This window comes from Diabrotica undecimpunctata, chromosome 3 (genome assembly GCF_040954645.1).
Source record: "Diabrotica undecimpunctata isolate CICGRU chromosome 3, icDiaUnde3, whole genome shotgun sequence".
Taxonomy (NCBI): domain Eukaryota; kingdom Metazoa; phylum Arthropoda; class Insecta; order Coleoptera; family Chrysomelidae; genus Diabrotica; species Diabrotica undecimpunctata.
The window spans coordinates 102,410,392-102,429,573 of NC_092805.1; the positions used below are offsets into that span (position 1 = coordinate 102,410,392).

The 19,182-nt window shown below is 32.5% G+C and overlaps 1 protein-coding gene across 1 annotated transcript; it reads left to right on the forward strand.

The window, feature by feature from the left end:
* The first annotated feature begins 11,365 nt into the window (after positions 1–11,365).
* LOC140437107 (uncharacterized) lies at positions 11,366–15,377 on the forward strand. The gene is made up of 2 exons (XM_072526430.1): positions 11,366–11,520; positions 13,411–15,377. The coding sequence occupies exons 1-2, from the start codon at positions 11,512–11,514 to the stop codon at positions 15,298–15,300; spliced, it is 1,899 nt and encodes a 632-aa protein (XP_072382531.1). The 5' UTR covers positions 11,366–11,511; the 3' UTR covers positions 15,301–15,377.
* The last annotated feature ends 3,805 nt before the right edge of the window (positions 15,378–19,182 follow it).

A 19,182-nucleotide genomic window follows, 5' to 3' on the forward strand; every position in this document is an offset into this window, starting at 1 on the left:
ATAAAAAAGGGTATCCGCATGAACAATGGTACCTCCACAATAGAGGATATGAATGAAAAGGATACTAGTACTGAGTATGTGTTACTTTTCGATTACACAAACATATAAAGAATAGAGATTTAACCAAAAAAAGACATTTATCATACTACTGCCAACATATGGGTCAAAAACATGGACAATTTTCAAAGCAGATGCAAATTATCTACTTACTTTCGAATAAAAGATCGCAAGAGAAAAATTTTTTATGTAATCTGTACAAATTCTTTATGAATGTATGTAGACTAAGATAGTCGGGACACCTGTTAAGTGAGAATGAAAAAAGGGAGATATGTTCTATAACTTGAATCGAATTAAATTGAAATGTGCTTCAGTTAGAAAAGTTTTGTTGTTTTATCAATGGACTTTTACAGGCATAATATAAAAAATTTCTTTGCTTTCCTATTAAAATATTTAAATCATCCAAATCATCTGATAATCATCTGACATAAAGAATTCTGTTGATTGGTGGCCAGCGAATAAGCGATGTTTGAGTACGGCATGCTCTCCTTTAAGTTTAGTAAGTAAGTTAATTATTCATCAACATTGCATCAGTTGTAAATCACTTTCTTTATGATTTGTTGTTCGTCCCCAATTTCAACTCGTTGTTCAAATTTTATTTCTAACAATTTAGTCAATGTCATTCTTGTAAATTCTACAAAACTTTAAAGTAGTTTGGCGAAATTATAAAATGTACCGCAAAATAATGAGGACCTAGGTCGTATAATAAATTATAAACAAAGAGATGAATTTTGGCATTACATCTAAGGTCAAAGTATCCATCTACAACCGATAGGCACTAAAACCACAAAATTTTAAATAACTAACATAAAAATACAGTAATTGGTATTACAACACGTCTATTGCGTTATAAAATCTACTTACGTAGATGTGTCTCAACAACCATTATTATATACATATTTTGCAGCGCAGTGTATGTATAAGGTACAAAACACTAATTTTTATGGCAATCACACAATAAGAGATCATCAAGAAGCAGGATCTAGAAACAAATTTACATTTGTTGAAATCATCTTAAAATATTAAACGCTTCCTAATTAATAGTGATTTGAGGTGTTTTTTGATTGACTACTTTTAAATATTCCACCAAAAATATAATTTAGCATTTTATAATCACAGAATGTTAAAACAATCTGTTTTTCTAAATTTTAAAATTTTTTTATAACTAAAGGATGTAAATTAAATAATAAAGATTTGGTAATTAAGCAAAACAGAAAAATCTATATACAGATTTATTGTTTGGAACACCTGAACCCCGTGAAAAATTCAACAATTGCTATATTCAAGACATAGTTGTTAGAGTGAAATGATAGCTTGCATGATAAGGTCAGAGAATAATTTTAAGAATGGAAAGCGACTGGGTGAAAGCTCGGTATGGTGTGCGAGCCAACTGCAAGGGTTTTGCCGACGATATAGTCGTCTAAGCTGAAGATCGACGAATGACAAGAGAGATGATACAGGAACTCGTTGTGGCTACAGAAAATGTAGGTTTAAGTATAAACATCTCGAAAATAAAAATAATGACAAATTTGATACCCAACCAGAACATTAGTAATGGTCGACACGAAATAGAACTCGTAGATAAATATAAATACCTAGGACATGAAATTAGAATTGACAGGGAATCAGACCAATGAACCGAAGAGAAGAATCGGTCTTGACTGGGCAGCGTACGAAAAAGTGAGAGAAACTTTTAAAAGTGAGATGCCTATATGCCTGAAAAGAAAGGTGTTTGATCAATGCGACATACCAGTGTTGACATACGGAGCAGAAACACTTACCTTAACAAAAAACTTCAGCTATCAAATTGAGAGTAATACAAAAAAATGGAGCGATGCGTTAAAAATAACTCAAAGTAGAAAGAACCAGAGAAATTCCACCAGAAGAAGAACCAAAGTTACTGACATCATCAGAAGGATAGCCTGAAATGACGGTTTAATAAGAAGGCTAAATAAAAACTGAATGAAAGCGGGGGAGTTATACGGGGTTGTAAACATAAGGAAGAGGCCCATGTTCGGCAGTGGACTCTTTAGGCTGTATAATAATAATAAAGAATTTTGTTTTGTGTTATCTATATATCAATAATTAGAAACTATGTTTCTAATTATTTGTCTAATTAGTTTGTCCAATTTCTTCTTACACTGCCCTATTCGAGCGTAAATGTCGACAACAGGATCTCTTAGCAGGTCTTAAATTTTATGTACTCCATAACCACCGCATATTCTCGGTGAGTATGTGAAAAAACTATATGACTCAGGGCAGGTTACCAATAAGTTGGCGTGGCCTGGATTGTGCTGCATGTTGTACGCATAGCTTGGTTGAGTTAGATATCAACAAGTTTGATATGCGGCAAGATTTCTAATAAGAAATCTTGGGTATTCGGGCTGTTGATCTACACAGCTACGCAGTACTCCGTGACGGTGTATGCCAGATCTACTTATGTCGATCCAAGTGATGACGCTGTGAAAACCCATGTGGTACCACATAGCTCTTGCAAAATGTAATTACAGCTTCTATCTTTTAAACTATCCCCGTAAGATGTCCTTTAAAACTAAGCGTTTTATCAAGTGTGACACCTAGGTATTTTTGTTATGTATTGTAGCTCAACGTAGGTTTTAAGTTCATAGTTAGTAATATTGTTCTAAAGCTATTTTCGGAGAACGATTTCCGAAGTAGAAATTGAAACGTCATTTAACTTATTTTTAAACTTAAATTATGGCTTATTCCCAGTTAAAATAGTAATTGCTTCATAGCTGGTAATCCTGTCGTTTAAGTGGAAGCACGTGGCTTCGGTCTTGCAGCATAACGCTGCAATCTCCAGTCATAGAAATATTTCCCGGGGGTAGCCAGGTTGTTTGTTAGGATTTGCTCAGTTGTCTCTAATTTTTTATGGCTTGTAGCAAGGGTCCAAAGAATAGGAGACCTTATATAAAGCAAGTACTTTATTATGCCTCTATGCTAATGAGATAGTGACCTTTATTAATTGTTGATCAACTAACAGAAACATTTAAAAATATATGCAATACTGGTTGATATATTTTATAGTATCAGTAGAAAATACTAAAAAAATAAAAAAATATTGTTTTTATAAAGAAAATACTTAACTTTTGAAATTTATGAAAAATCTAGTTGGTTTTTTATACAAATAGTTCGTCAATGATACGAAATTGATTTTACTTCTTATGGAGATATACACAGATTTTTAAAATTGGAGAGATGAAGAAATATACAAATTTTGCTTGTAATTTTGAAAAATGCCTGATGTTTTCTTTTGTACATGAATTGATTAGATGATGCATTAAACTTACTTGCAGTTAAATTATTAGCTATTTTTATGAAGCAGGTCAATTATCTCTCAGGTAGTTTTTAGTAGATTATGATAACCTGAACGTTTTGTATCATATAAAGAATATATTTAAGGAGTAATATAAAATAAGCTGTATAAGCTTAAACATATATTTATTGATAGTCTATATTTCTGTGATGTATTGGACGTAAAAGCATATAGAAGTTCTAATATAGACTCTGGCTACTAAGAGCACGTATATCTAACACTAAAAAGACCACCACACAAAATCTACGAAATATAATGCTGAGGTGCTAAAATCTGGAACCGCTAGAGATATTTACACACTTGCAAATTTGAAGCGAAGCGTTACCAAAAATCGAAGAAAATCTAATTATATGATAACACTGGATTATAAGTAAAGAAGCTATGCACATGGTGGCCAAAGACGTTTTAAAATCTAACAAGGCCAGAAGAAACAAAGATTGGTTCGACGAAGAATGTAGATCTATTAATCAACAAAAAAATAAAGCATATAAGAGACTCCAGTAGGCAGAACGAGATTAATTCTGCGAAATTATGAAAACCTTCGACGAGAAGAGACAAGAACGTTTAGAAGGAAAAGGAAAAAGCAATACAAAAACGTTCTAAACTCGATTGTTAACCACCATAGAAAAAACTCACATAGATTCTACCAACAGATAAACAACTGTAGGAATAAATTCAAAACCAGAGTAATAGCATGTAAGATAGGAATGCTTCTGTAGTTAGTGATAAGGAACAGATGCACAAATCATTTTGAAGAATTGCTTAATGACAATCATGAAGATGGGATGGAGGCTCCCATGATTTAAATGTGCGGTGACACTCTTTTAAAACGTATAAATTAATTAATAATTAAAATCTGGTAAAAGAAAATAACACCTGCAGAATAGAAATTAGACATAGTGTGCCCACTTCACAATAAGGGAGATATAATGGTATGTGGTAATTATAGAGACATCACTTTACTCAGTAATATAAAGTTGTACAAAAGAATGCTCCATGCTCCTCTACGCTGAAGGAATAGTGGAAGGATAACTTGTGCGGCTCCCAGTCACATATGTACAGTGAGGCGGATTCTTGAAAAAAACCTAGAGTTCGGCGTCGACACCCACTACATATGCGTGGATTTCAAAACCGCATACGACTCAGATAATATATATAAACTTCTGGCTATGGTGGAATTCCAAATACCGCTTAATTTTATGTAACTAACTGAACTTACACTTACAAAAACGGCGAACATTGTGTCAGAATTCAAAAAGAATCTTTTAAGATCTTTTCATTACAAAAATGGACTATGACAGGGTGATGAGCTATCATGATTTCCTGGTCCTGGACACCCTGCCTACCTTCGGGTAGCCTTTCTTCTTGTTCCTTTCTTTCCAATGTTCTCCTCGCATATCTCTGAACTGTTCTCCACCGATCTGACGACCTAAGCATCTCCTCCACCAGTTCAGTGACTGATTATACCCTACTTCCTAGCCGTCTCTCAACAGGCTCCTCTCACCTATCCATCTATCGCATACCAATAGAGTGTGTGAGACAGTGTCCGAAATTTCACAATACAATCATTTGTTATTTTCTGATTTTCCAAATCTGTAAAGGTATACTCTAAAGCAACCATGTCCTGTGAGCATCTGCGTCAGGAAATAATCCAAACGCCGGTGCCCGCAATCCATCCATCTTCTCAGATTAGGAATCAACGACTTCGCCACTGCACCACCCTTCTCATCTCATCCCATTCCTCTTGCCACGCCATTATGGACCTTTCCCTTTCTTATTTTTTTAAACGTTCTGTTGCTATTTCTTCATTTCTTCTCTCGTATATTCTTCCTCTTTTCTTCACTAGCATGTGCATCGTAATACACCCGGTGATAACCCCTAACGCCTCGGTAGAGATTGTTCTGTATGCACACGCCACCCTCAATAGACTCTTCCTATCTGCTCGAGTGAGCTGCTTTCTGTACGCCTTGGTTAAAACTGCAGAACTCCAGACAGGCGCAGCGTAGAGGACGATCGATTGCACAATAGAATGAAGGGCCCGCGTTCTCTCAGTTTTGGACCCCCCGATGTTGGGCATGATCCCTCCCAATCTCACCGCAGCTCTTTGAGTCACCCCTTTTACGTGCTCCCCCCACTTTTCGTTTTGACTCAGAGTCACCCCTAAATAACTCACGAACTTCTTTGTAACCACTCTCTTTCCTGCACATTCAAATGTTACCCCGTCCCTTTTCCTTGGTCCCTTGAAAAATATAGCCTCCGTCGATGGGTTGATTTTGCTACCTAAATATTGTTTTTTTTTTTAATTTTTAATAAATATGATTAGTTAAGTACTTGTTTTATTTGCTATCAGCTTAGGGTTGATGGTATAATTCATAGTTTAAGACAAAACGAATTCACACTTGAGAGACTGTGCTAGGCGAATTGTTGTGGATTTGTGTGGATTTATTAATCCTTACATCGATTTGGACCTATGCTTTTATATTTGGACCAACTCGAAATCGGTCCAAAGGATTATCTATCAAACGTTAGCTTGGAATTAGCCAGTACTTAGGTTTTATGTACGGATATTGATGCGCCTCAATCGAACTATTTAAAGCGGCAGCATCTAAGATCAGAATAGCCATGATGATTGCCAACCTCCGTCACAGAGATGGCACGTAAAGAAGAAGAAGGTTTTTTGTCTAAACTAAGTCTTAAGTTATTTTGTTTTAGTAATGTTTATCTTTTGCCAGATTACTCGTCCATTGAGATCAATGCCTTATTATTTTCTAAAATAAGAAGTACCTAAGATACTTTCATTTAGTTATTTAATATGGTATATTTACAACTGTATGTATTTACTTGCTATTTACTATACCAGTATATTCTAAAATATTTATTTATTTTATTCGTTATTTCTAATACCTTTATATCTTTATATTTTTCCAAACTTCATTATGTCTTGCTTCCGTCTTCTTTTAGCATTTATCTTTCGCGTTAACTTTATTCTTTGCTTCTCATTAAATTAAATTCTGAACTATATAGTACCAGACATAGATTTTATAAATCGTAACATTCAATCCATACAATAATTATTTTTTTATTAGTATTGGTATTATTACTGATCGTAATAAACAGAGATCTTCTCAGTATTTTTCTACCTATTTTGGTACTGTTTTAATAAAACCATTAAAAGTTTTATACTTTTAACAATTCACTTTATAACACATTTTGACTTTTTTATTCCTAAATTTATTTGTGGTCTTAACTAGATCAATAATTATATCTAGCAAACATATATTAATCATTTACCTATATTTTTTTTTTGTTTGAGGATGAGTAATAAGTGAAGGTATCATGCACGTGTCAAAAATCTACACAAATCCTCAGATCTATGGGCAAATTTAATTTTACAAACAACGCAACGTTTGTTGGTATGTGACTTTGCCCATTTGTATTGCATATTCATGTCTATTAATATTAAAACGTCGAAGAAGTACAATTTGTATAGTATTGTTAGTAGACATTCCCATATCTTTAAACGTTTTATTTCAATATTTAAACAATGGGTTTGTTAATATACAGGTATATCAATCAAAACCAATAAACAAATGTCCTGTTTTGCTTACTAAAACCGTATTGATCGTTATATACCTTGTTGGCTATCTTTTTGGCTCTCATGGTATTATTGACAGCAGTTCTAAATTAAGATTTAGTCCATGAATAAAGAGAGGTAGATCAACAGTCATTATGATTGACATCATTAAAAGCATCAATCATGTTAACCGAAATTAGTTTACTCTGGTATTGTGTATTCTCCGCAAAAGTAATGCAAAATCATTCACGTTAACGTATTAAATGCAAAAATTATATTGCTTAAATACCTGATTGCATCCACAGACAAATTACAAATGAGACTTACTAAAATCGGAAAACTGCCTTACAACTCAAAACTCCATACTTGCGTATCAGGGCCATATGACGAACAAATCAAAATGCTAATAATTTGAAAACTCCTCTTCTCCTCTAAGACCAAGTAAAGAAATGTACATTATATAATATACATAACTATAAGGTAATTGAGATAAGAATTATTTCTGAATTCGCGTCTTTCATCAGTTTGAAGTAACCATTTTTTGCCCCCTCATATTAAGAGCATCATTTCTAGCACAAGATGTTACTTATATTCTTCATTGGTATATCATTGACATCTAAGTAGTTTTTTAGCTTATTATATTTTACAGAACAACATTCCTTCAGCAACATGCCCTCTATCAATATATTGTACGTAAGTTATTAATACTACCTCACTGTCTCTCAAAGTTGATTAATTTATTTGCACTAAAAAGTTGCCTATTTTCTGCCTTTCAACGAGTTATTTTTCAGTATCTTCACTCATTTCATCTACTCTTCTGCGAACAGTATTGTTTTTGAGTGGCATAGCATTTACATAATAGTTGTCATCTTTTTCAAGAACCGTTTTAAGAAATGCTGATATTGACGGTTTTATTAAATTATTTCCTATAGTATAATTTTTTCCATTATTAGCAATGAATTTAGAAATTTGATAACTAGCCTCTGGAACACGACTATTAGTTTAAGTATGAGCAGTAAATAGAGACTTCATTGTTGTTCTCTTCTCAAAATTTTACTTTAAACTTTTAAAGTACTTCAAATCTGAATTATTATGGACACTATGTTTCACCTTAAAATGACGACCTCGTTTGACAAAAATACAAAAAAGAATCTGCTCATCTTGGGGAGCAGGTATGAACCCAAATTTTAAATATTTCTCCGAATATTGACGAGTTTTTTCTTGCTTTTACCACTTATTTTACTATGGACTAGTAGAAATAAATATAAGATCATTTCAAGTATGCATTAAAATTAATTTAATGTTACATAGAGTAAACGTATACTAAAAAATGCATCTTTATTTAAATATACATAACACATTTACTACACTGCCACCGCAAAATATTATAAAATATAATATATTTTTAATATTTTTTCCATTTGACAAAATTTTCTGGAAAATTATGCTTTTAAAATTAAAATAAATAAACATTGCTCACGAAGAAATGTTTTAAAATATTAGTAGTATATACTAGAATATTTATATAACATGTACTAACATGCAAAATAAGAAGACAAGACAACCCTTTAAGTAAATTCTAAAGGCCGGTCAGTCTTACATCATTTCTGTTGAAACAATAGAAAAACAGGTTTGTATAAATAAATATTCGACTTACAATCTATTTTATTAACTTAGAACTACCGGTTTTAACCATTATAATTTTCTGGTCATGTTGGTCATGTAGTCTGGTCAAGTTAAATTAAAATGATGATGGTCTTACGTTAATTAAGTTGTCCGGGAGACCTGAAGATGGCCAGAAGATTGTAGTGGTTCAAACCGGTAGTCCTAAATTAATAAAATAAAATCGTAGACTAATTTTCGAAACCAAATTCAGAATTTCGCTTTAATCTGTGCCTTCTAAGAATTGCAAGGCAAAACAGACGTTGATAAAGATGTTATGAGAGACATGGGGAATCTAAAAATTGCATTCCACAACATATCTCCTCAACTAAGCAAAATTCTTAGCGAATTGGTTTGTAGTACTCGTACAGAGTATATCGAAATAAAAAGGAAAAGACAGTTAAGATTTGACTTCACGTACAGGGCGCTTGCGCATCCGCTTATACGTATTTCGGCCTAATAGGCCTCATCAGAACGGCTTTCGCAGAACGCTTTTCATAAAATAGACTGTGGGTAAGTCTAAGATTTATTTCTACAAACCTGTTTGAAATTGACTCACATGTGCAACCAATTGATTATTTTACAGTAGAAAAGATTCTTGACAGAAAATTAACAGAAATAGCAACGGATGAGGTAGTTTAGAAAATCAGTCACTCCATTAAAAATGAAGAAATTGCATTAAATGCCTTTCTAGATATAGAAGGCGCATATAATAATACACTAGCAAATTACTGCAAGGAGAAGAGATTTTGGCCAAAATCTCTTCTGTGGGCTGTTCACAGGAAGGAGAGCCTCTCCCCTCCTGGTGGATGGCTTGATCTCGCTCATTGATGCGCAGGGGATAGAATTGCAAGCCTATACGTATGGTAAGAGGAATATATGGTAATATTCCTCTATTAATTATACTCCAAAGAACATTAAATATTTTTACTAGGTGATGCGACATGGAAAAATTATTTGTCAATCCTAGTAAAACAATAGGTAATAGTCAGTTTCACAAGAAGACGATACCTCTATATCATCTGAATGCCCGCTATGCATTGTATGAAGAAACTATCAAAGAAGTAAATGAGATCAAATATTTACGAGTAGACTAGTAAGTAGACCCAGAAACTGTCGTTGGCATAGCAAGAAGCACATCCAAAGAAACAATATTGGACTGAGTGAAACGGATGAAAAGTAAGCACAAGCACTAACGGATGAAAGGTACGAACAAATAGGTCTCAAATATTTGAAAGATTTTATACATGAATCTTCCAAGAAGGTATTCAAAGATCTACTAGATATAAATAGGAATTATCTACAAATCGCCATAGGTCTCCTAACAGGACACTGTCGCCTTACGGGTTTATATAAACAAAATAAAGCTCAATATCAATTTGAGCCCTACGACTACGTAGAAGTGTCACCTAAGTCTATAATAGACTTTATTAAAAAGGCTGGACTGAAGAGACAACGTTAACCCAAGGATGAGCCACAATAGATCTCTTTGGTCGAGTGAAGGGTGGTTAAGCGCCCACTCACGTTGAATATTACTTCTTGATCATATATCATTATAATCGTAAATTCTAATTTATTTTGATAATCACCAGAAGGCACTCTTTTTAGACGCTAGTTCATGTAATAGTATAATATAATGCAAATAACCGAACCAAATCTACGATTTTTTAAAAATATCCTAGTTTCTCAAAAAAGATACAAAATTAAAAAGGGATATACCTTTCGTGTAGCACGGAAACTAGTAGCAAATACATTTGAGCACAAGAATATAGATAAACTAACTGAGAAAATAAATAAAGAGATACAAACAGTCACTAAGAAACTTTGTCGCAGAATAAGAAAACAAAAAGAAGCTAAACTAAAATCCAAGACTCTAGAACAGATAGAAAAAAGAAGAAGAACAAACAGAGTAAACCCGGACTATAAAGCGCTCAACAGAAGCGTTAAGAAAAATATTCGAAAAGACCTCAGAGCTTATAGAACAAACCAGATTCTTGAAATTATAGAGAACAATAAGAACATGAAAGTACTAAAAACATGTAAATTAACTGGCAGGAATAAAATCATAAAGATAAAAAACGACCGTGGAACATTGTGCTCGCATAAGGAAGAGATTGTTAGAGAAATCCGAAAATTTTATGAGAAGCTGTATACTTCTACTATACCGAATAGTAACGTTGCAACTTATGGATTCGAAACTATGGCAATAACAAGAAAAATGGCAGAACAATTAAGAGTAACTCAACGGGCCATGAAGAGGCCATGTTAAATATAAGCCTCAGAGACAAAATTCCTAACACCGAAATACGTCGAAGAATGGATAAATGAAGGCTGAAGGAGAAAAAAAAAATAAAATACCTTGTGTGATGTTTACAAAACTGTTTAGTGATTTTTTAATTTTTACTATAATATGGTATAAGTAAAGTTTTAAAATATTAACATATTATTTCATTCAGTGTATTATAAGAAATCACATAACGTCTTCTGATAAAACTGAGCATCATAAGTACCTATATTTGATAATTCTAAAATAAATTTTAAATTTAGGTGACCTCATCATTAATTCACAGAAAATGTTCCAATATATAATTAATCTCTTAATACTAACATATAGGTGGAATATTTCCGGCATAAACGTACAAGACGAACTATGTCTTGAAGATGGTCCATATCATCCTAATTAAGAGTTACCTTGACTGTAATAATTGTCGATACATCGAGTTTGACATCAAAACACATGCGGGTACTCTGATGATAGTTCAAGATCAAGAAATAGTGGGAGATCCTTTTAGATTTCGGCAGGAACCATAAATATATATAACCGAATTCGAAAAGTCACTCAAGCATAACAACTTGTCTTCTTCACTTCCATTGCAGTGCAAACATGAAGCAAGTAAGAACATTTTTCAATATACGTGTGTGTGAAATAAAGTCAGTTATATATAATAGTTTAGTAATTCAAAGAGTTTCGTGGAGGGTAGTGCAACAATTGGTGATTTTTTTATTCCTTAGTGGAGTTATGGGATAATCGTACAATAATTGTTTTAAGGGCTTCTTTCTTTAAGTTTAAAATAATTTAGCACGATATATTCGAAATTATCATATGCCTATTTCATTTTCCAAGATATCCAAGCAATATATTAACCACAGTGATACTGTGTTACTAGTTTTCCATTTGTTAAAAAAATTATATAATTGTAACAGATTTTCATCGTCGTTAAAAACGGTTCTTTTCGTTCTTAAAAGTTTTCTATTGTGGTATTTTAAGACTATCTTAAATATACTTCCAATCCTTGTTTGGAAATATCTTTCTAAAAAATATTTATTTCAAATTAAGTCAAAGATAAATTAAGTCTTTAATTATGATTGTACTAATTTTTTTTCGACACCGTTTACTTTATTTAGTTTTTTGGTATACATAGGTCTCTACTAATACTTTTTAATCTTGTTGACTTGTACATAAATTTTTCGATATCATCAGATCGTTTTCTGTTATTAGTACAAATATTTTTTGTGAAAAAAACTTTTTGCGTAAATCTGCTTCTCCATTTACATGACAAAGATCTATATTTTTTAACTAACTTCTACAATAACTTTGCTATATAATTTCTGTTATTAGTTTATTTAGTCTTTTGCTATACATAGGTCTCCACTAATACTTTTCAATCTTGTTGATTTTTACTGTTTGTAAATTTTTCGATGCCATCATCGTTGACCCAATGACTGAACCAAAATATTTTTAGCATTCCTCGATAACTCGATAACACATAGCATCTGACTACTCTAAATCGGAAACGTATATGTAGAAACATAGATTTTCCTTTCTCGATTCCTGTTTTAGTTCCATTATTTTGCTATTTTGCTTCCACCTCTTTATTTTTATTCTTATAATAGTTTTTGCTTATAATTATGGTCTTTGTTTTCTATTTGTTTAGTTTTATTCCAAATTCTTAGTACCATTACTCTTTGTAGTCCTTCTTGGATATCTTCCAATGAGACGTAAATTATAAATTAATTTGTCGTTTATTTTAGTGCCACCATATATGTATTTTCTCCATTGTCCTGGTGAAAATTAATTTGATGTGAATATATATTGCCTTGCGAGGGAGCAGTTTCTAGTAAATGTACCCTTGAGTCTTTTTGATACTACATTAATGAGTATCTTGGTTTTTAACTTATCAAAGTGCTTCTCTCCTATTTTTATTATTAATTATTATTATTAATTTTTCTCATGACATTATATTGCTATCATATTTATTAGCCATTTTTAAAATCGGCGATTTTGTAGTTTATTTTATGTTTAATAATATAACATAAAATACATCACTCATTTACTTTTAACAGAATAAAGTAAAATTGCTAGGTTTCAATTTTAAAAGACAATATTTTGTTTGCTTTTCATGAATAATTTGTCTATATTAATTAACTCCTACACTCCTTTTTCTCTTTCCATATTTAATAATTTTGTTTGTTCTTTTGATGTTTGATTCATTAAAAAAAATTGTGGCACTAGTTTTTTTGAACTTTTTTCCCTAAATTTGGTTGCACGTATTTATTGCATGTTCAGGTGCTGACTTATGTTTGTAAGTTATATATGTATATATATATATATATATATATATATATATATATATATATATATATATTATATAATACATATAATACATGTTTTACCTGAACATGTAAAAAAATTTTAAAAAGGGACTTTATATTTTTAAAAACATATTTTCGATATTGACTTTATGAACGAAATTATTAAATATATTTCTTTTTTCTTTTTTAGATATTAGTCCTGTCGATATTGGTTATCTCCACATTTGGAGCAAAATTAAACCAGTATCTTCCTCCAAGACCTGAAAATGACAACGCCCAATACCAACCTCCAGCACTTCCCAATCAACCTTTTTCCGCCGCAAGTCAATCCCAACAACAATTCGCTACTCCAAACTTTCAACAGGCAAGCAGACAATATCTGACTCCAAACAAAGGATCCGGGCAACCGGGTCAAGGTTCCAGTCCTTTCGGTCAAGTTGCTGGACAATTTGGACAACAATCTAACCAATTCGGGCTTAGAAATTCTTTTAATGCTAATGGAAATGGTAACTCTGACAAACAATATGTAGCTCCCAACAAACAAGATGCTTCTGGACAAAGTTCTAACTCTTTCGGAAACTTCCAACAACCAAACTCTTTTAATGGAAACGTAAATGGAGGTCATAATAGACAATACTTAGCTCCCAACAAACAAGACGCTTCTGGACAAAGTTCTAACTCATTTGGAGAAGTCCAAACTCGCAACAATTTTAATGGTAATGGACAAAGGCCCATCTCAAGCTTTGGTTCAAAATCTACCAATCAAGCACCAAACTCTGGAAACGATAACACCTTCGCACCATCATTTAACTCTTTTAATCAAAAAGCAGCACCCAATGGACAATTTGGACAGTCAGGTTCATTTTTAAACGGTTTCAATCAACAATCCGGGCAAGGACAATACAACGGTCAATTTTCTGGTTCTCAATCCGCCCCAATTGGTTTAATCAGATCTGAATTCAATCCTGATCAAGGAGATGGACACTACAGCTATTCATACGAAACTGAAAATGGAATTTCTGCCCAAGAAGAAGGTTTTGTTCAAAATGAAGGTAAATCTGCACAGGGAGCATTCTCTTATACTTCTCCAGAAGGTGAACAGATATCTCTTGAATACACTGCTGACGCAAATGGTTTCGTACCAAAAGGATCACATGTTCCTGAAATTCCCGAAGCGATCTTGAAATCTATTGAACAGAATAAAGCTGAAGAAGCTCGTGGAGAATACAATGAAGGTTCCTATAGAGAGGAATATAACCAAGAAGGCTCAAATGGAAACAATAGATACCAAGGTAATTTAAATAATAAATATCAAGGAAATGTAAACGGTGGATATCAAGGAAATGGACCACGTGAACAATCTCCATTTGCTTCTCAAGAAAATAGACAAGTAGCATCTTTATCAGGTCCAAAATCCTTTGGAGCACAAAGCAATGGCTATCAATATTCAAGTCCATCAAAACCTAACAACGCTGCTGATCAAGGTACATTTGCGTCCCAGCAAAACAATCAAGTAACACCTTTCGGAGGTCAGCAGGGCTCCAAATCTTCCTTTGGACAAAATAGTAACAACGGATACCAATATTCAGCTTCTAATATCGCTAAATCAAATTTTGCAGATCAGGGTAGCTTTGCTTCTCAACAAAACCAACAAGTAGCACAATTTGGTAAGCAACAAGGACTTTTTGGAAAAGCAACTGGACCTAAAACGTCATTCGGATCTTCAGCTCAATTTGGACAGCAAAATGGAGATTCTAAAAATATTGGTAAACAAAACAATGGTTATCAATATCCAATTCCTGAACCGTCCCCTTTTTCTTCCCAACAAAATAAGCAAACAACTTCTTTTGGATCCCAATTTTCTCTAAAATCTCAGTACAGAGCTCCTGAACAGTCACCATCAGCCAGTCAAAACAATGGACAGTTTAGTTCATTCCAAGGACCAAAGAGTCAAGTTTCAGGTTTTTCTGGAAACAATGGATTCAACAGTCAGTCAGCATTCCAAAACAAAGGACAGCAGAGCGGTGCATCTGGACAATTTGGCACAGTCCAAGATAGCAATGGTGGTTACAAATATTAAACAATGGTATTGACTTCCATAATGTAGAGCTTTAATATTTATATGTTTTGCAAATGTAAATAAATACACAAAATAATTATATTGTTTCAATTATATTTACTAGGGTAAAGATATTACCAATTCCCTCCCATAATATTTTTTCCTAAATTAAATTATAACAAATATGTTTTTGCTTATTTTGCTATTAGTTCATTACGAAAACTAGTCCTTTACTATCAGTTGGCTAGTAGTGTTAATCGATTTCTATAATTTTGTAGAAGAGCTTATACAAGTGAGACAGTGATAGATATGACTTCAAAGGTATACCAATATACTGCTTTCCTCTCAAGACATTTATTGAGCGTTGTAATCCAATAAATATGTTTTTTCAACCCTTTGTACTTTTAAAACTGATCGAAACTAAGTTATCCTTTTAATTTTCTATTTATAATATGTACAGAATATGTGCGATATAAATTATACACTCAAAATTTCAGAAGAATAGGCTAATGTGCAAAGCAAATATACAATGGTACTTAACAAACGACGGTCTGGCTGAGATCTTGGGAAATAATACGATGCGTCACAAAAGGAAATGAAAAAAACTAGCCAAAAAAGACAAAAGTAAATCGAATCTACACAACTCCAAAAAATCTAAATTTTATTCAAATATCGGTCAAATTCATGAACTACGTTAGATATATAAAACAAAGTTTCTATTTTTTTTAAGATTCAACTCTTTTCTTCCTCTCTATCTCTCCCCCCCTCTTTCTCTCTTTTCTCTCTCTCTCTCTCCCTCTCTCTTTTCAGTCCTGACCCCCGGTAGGAAGTGTAGTGGCCATCGTGATGTCTGTCTCCCAAGATCTCTTCCTCTAAGTTAGTCTTTTTCATTCTTGGGTTTATTAAGTTCTTCTTCCATTTCTTCAGGGATTTGGTGAACAAGTTCTAGGCTTTAAAGTCTCTTGTTATGTAGCGTACTTTTCTTTATCATCCTTGCATCTTCGTTTTATTTCTTTGTTGAGGTTTCTTAACTAGCTTTTTCCCTTTCTTTACATATATTGGGACGTTGTTTATCATCCTTGCATTTTTGTTTTATTTTTTTGTTGAGGTTTTTTAAACTAGCTTTTTCCTTTTCACTTTGTATACCATTTTGATAAAGATTTCCTCTATTCTCAACAATTTTAAGGATTTCATCTGTTATCCGGTGTTTCCGTTTCACAGGATTATTTAGCTTTGGGCGATTAATTGGTGTTACAAAATGTTTAATAATCACCCATATTTATTGTGATGTACCCTTACGAATATTTGCGAACCCTTACGACTTGCTATTTTGCACTTTTTGGAGAAGATCATTTCTTCAGGTTCTTTCTTAGTTCTGTCCTCTTTGTCTCTCTTCATTTGTTAGACGCTTTATTTGAGCTTACTTTAGCTACGAGGAGCGCCCCTGGATTTAATTTCTAGACCTATCTTCAGGAATTTTCCAAGTATAAAGTCGCCGTATATGGTATTTAAATTGAGTATTCATGATAGAATAGTTATTTGTGATATCAAACTTAATTAAGCGGTCTCCCTTTCGTATCTCTTACATATGCTGAACAATCTTAGTACATTTTTAAAGTCATTCTGTTTAGTTTTGCCGACTTTTGGAGTTGGCTCTTTATTTGGAATGTGGCGATTGTTGTTTCTAATTTTATGTCGTCTGTTCTGCTGGTTGCCGCATAAACTGTATGATATTAAGTTAATGTGGTTCCTCTTCCAGTTTAAGAAGAACTATCCTATCGCTTACAGCTTTGAATTCAACTGACAAGGTTTTTGTAATCTTGGTGAGACCAGAATGGCAACACCTGTATAATTCTAAGTCTCACCGCCAGAGAAGTTATCATAATTGCCGTTATGTGTTCTAAAGTAGCCCTCTCCTCACCAATGTGTTTCAGCTAGTCCAGAGATTTCTACCTTGTTAACTTTATTTCAATAATTGAAACGATATTTCAAAATTAAATGTATGTTTAATCACAGCTTACCTGTGATTAAACATACATCAAAAACAGAGACTTCGACAAATCACAGAAATGCACACATGCTTGGGACAATGAACACAAAGTACAATGGAAAGATGCATTCATAATCATAAAAGAAATAGACATGAAAAACAACAAAATCAAAGAAGCAGCTCTGATTCTACTTAGTGAAGAAAAATGTGTAGCAAACCCATGAATGCAACCGGCTCTGGTTGCCAATACTAAAAGAAGAAGTCAATAACAAGAATATACCAACATTAACGGATTAATAGAAAGTCGGGGACACATCGTCTAGAATTAATATAATACATATACAAAAAAAGAATACATAAACATATACAGCATAACTAATAAACCAAGTATAAACTTATACTCAGAATAAATCAAATATAGGCAAAATCACTAACAATAAACATGGAATATCTTAGATATAGGTTATACTTGGTATAAGAATTTATTCCAAGATTATACCGACCCACACCCTTGTTTAAGTCTAGTATAACCGTGGTATAACCTATTTTATGAATGTCAAAGTCATCAGTGACAAGAATATTTTATTTTTTGTATTGTTTTGTGAGTAGGTAGCTATATAATAAAAAAATGTGTTTAAGAGGTGTTGCGGCTGTCGAGGAAGTTGATAATTTAATTAACATGATGGAAAATACACGAAAAAGAAAAACATTCAAAGAAAGAATAAATCCATTTTCAAAATACTCTGGCAATTTTTGCAATTTTAAAATACTCAAACTCAACATATAAGATAACAAATAAAGAAAAAGATATATTTGGTGTCAGGTGTCAGTTTAAAAGAAAAATCAAAATTGACATATTTCACTCAATATGTCGTGGTTCTATGTATTTGTGCAAAAGATTGCGACATTGCCAAACTATTATTTCGGAATAAAGTGGGAATACTTATAACTAACATATGTATATACCGAGTTTATTTGTAACAAATTATTTTAGTATTATATTTACCTTATACTTAGGATAACTATTCTAGATATAAATACGGAATAACCTTAGAATACGAGTGTTTTATTAGTAAGACAGATAGTACATAATTACACAAATTTTTCTGATAGGCCCTTTACATATGGTATTGAGTCCATTCTTGTGATCTTGTGAGTGTTTCTGGATTGCTCGTGGTGTTTTGTTGTTTTCTTTCTTCTACCTTGTACAATTCCTTGTGTATAAATGACAATGGGTAGTTGATTAAAAACGATAAAGAATAAGTACATCACAACAACATTTAAAACTACCAATACACTCAGATCTATCCTGTCCAAAACCCAACCTAAAAACACACAAATAACCTACATTTAGAGCCCAAAGAACTACATCTACAAAATATCCTGTGAATGCAACACTTTCTATGTGGGAGAAACCTCAAGACTACTAAGTGTCAGGATAAACGTGCATGAAATATACATCAAAATCAGAGACTCCGACAGGTCACAGATATGCAAACATGCCTAGGACAACGAACACAGAGTACAATGGAAAGATACATCAATAATCATAAAAGAGACAGACCAAGTGTCAATCAGTCAGTCACAACATGACTAATACATCAAGTAAAGCACATAAAATATCAATAAAGAAGAGTTGAATTATATGATTTAAGTACTGAAATTAAAATAAGGTATAAGTTAATAAATATAATCAACATCATCAGTGTGTTCAAAAATCGATATATATATATATATATATATATATATATATATATATATATATATATATATATATATATATATATATATATATAATATAATATAATTCAGTCTAATTTTCTTTGTATTATCTGCTTTTTATTTATTTATTCTATTTATATTTATATATAAAAATGACGATGAGGTCCATATAGTTCCATAGCAAACTCTTG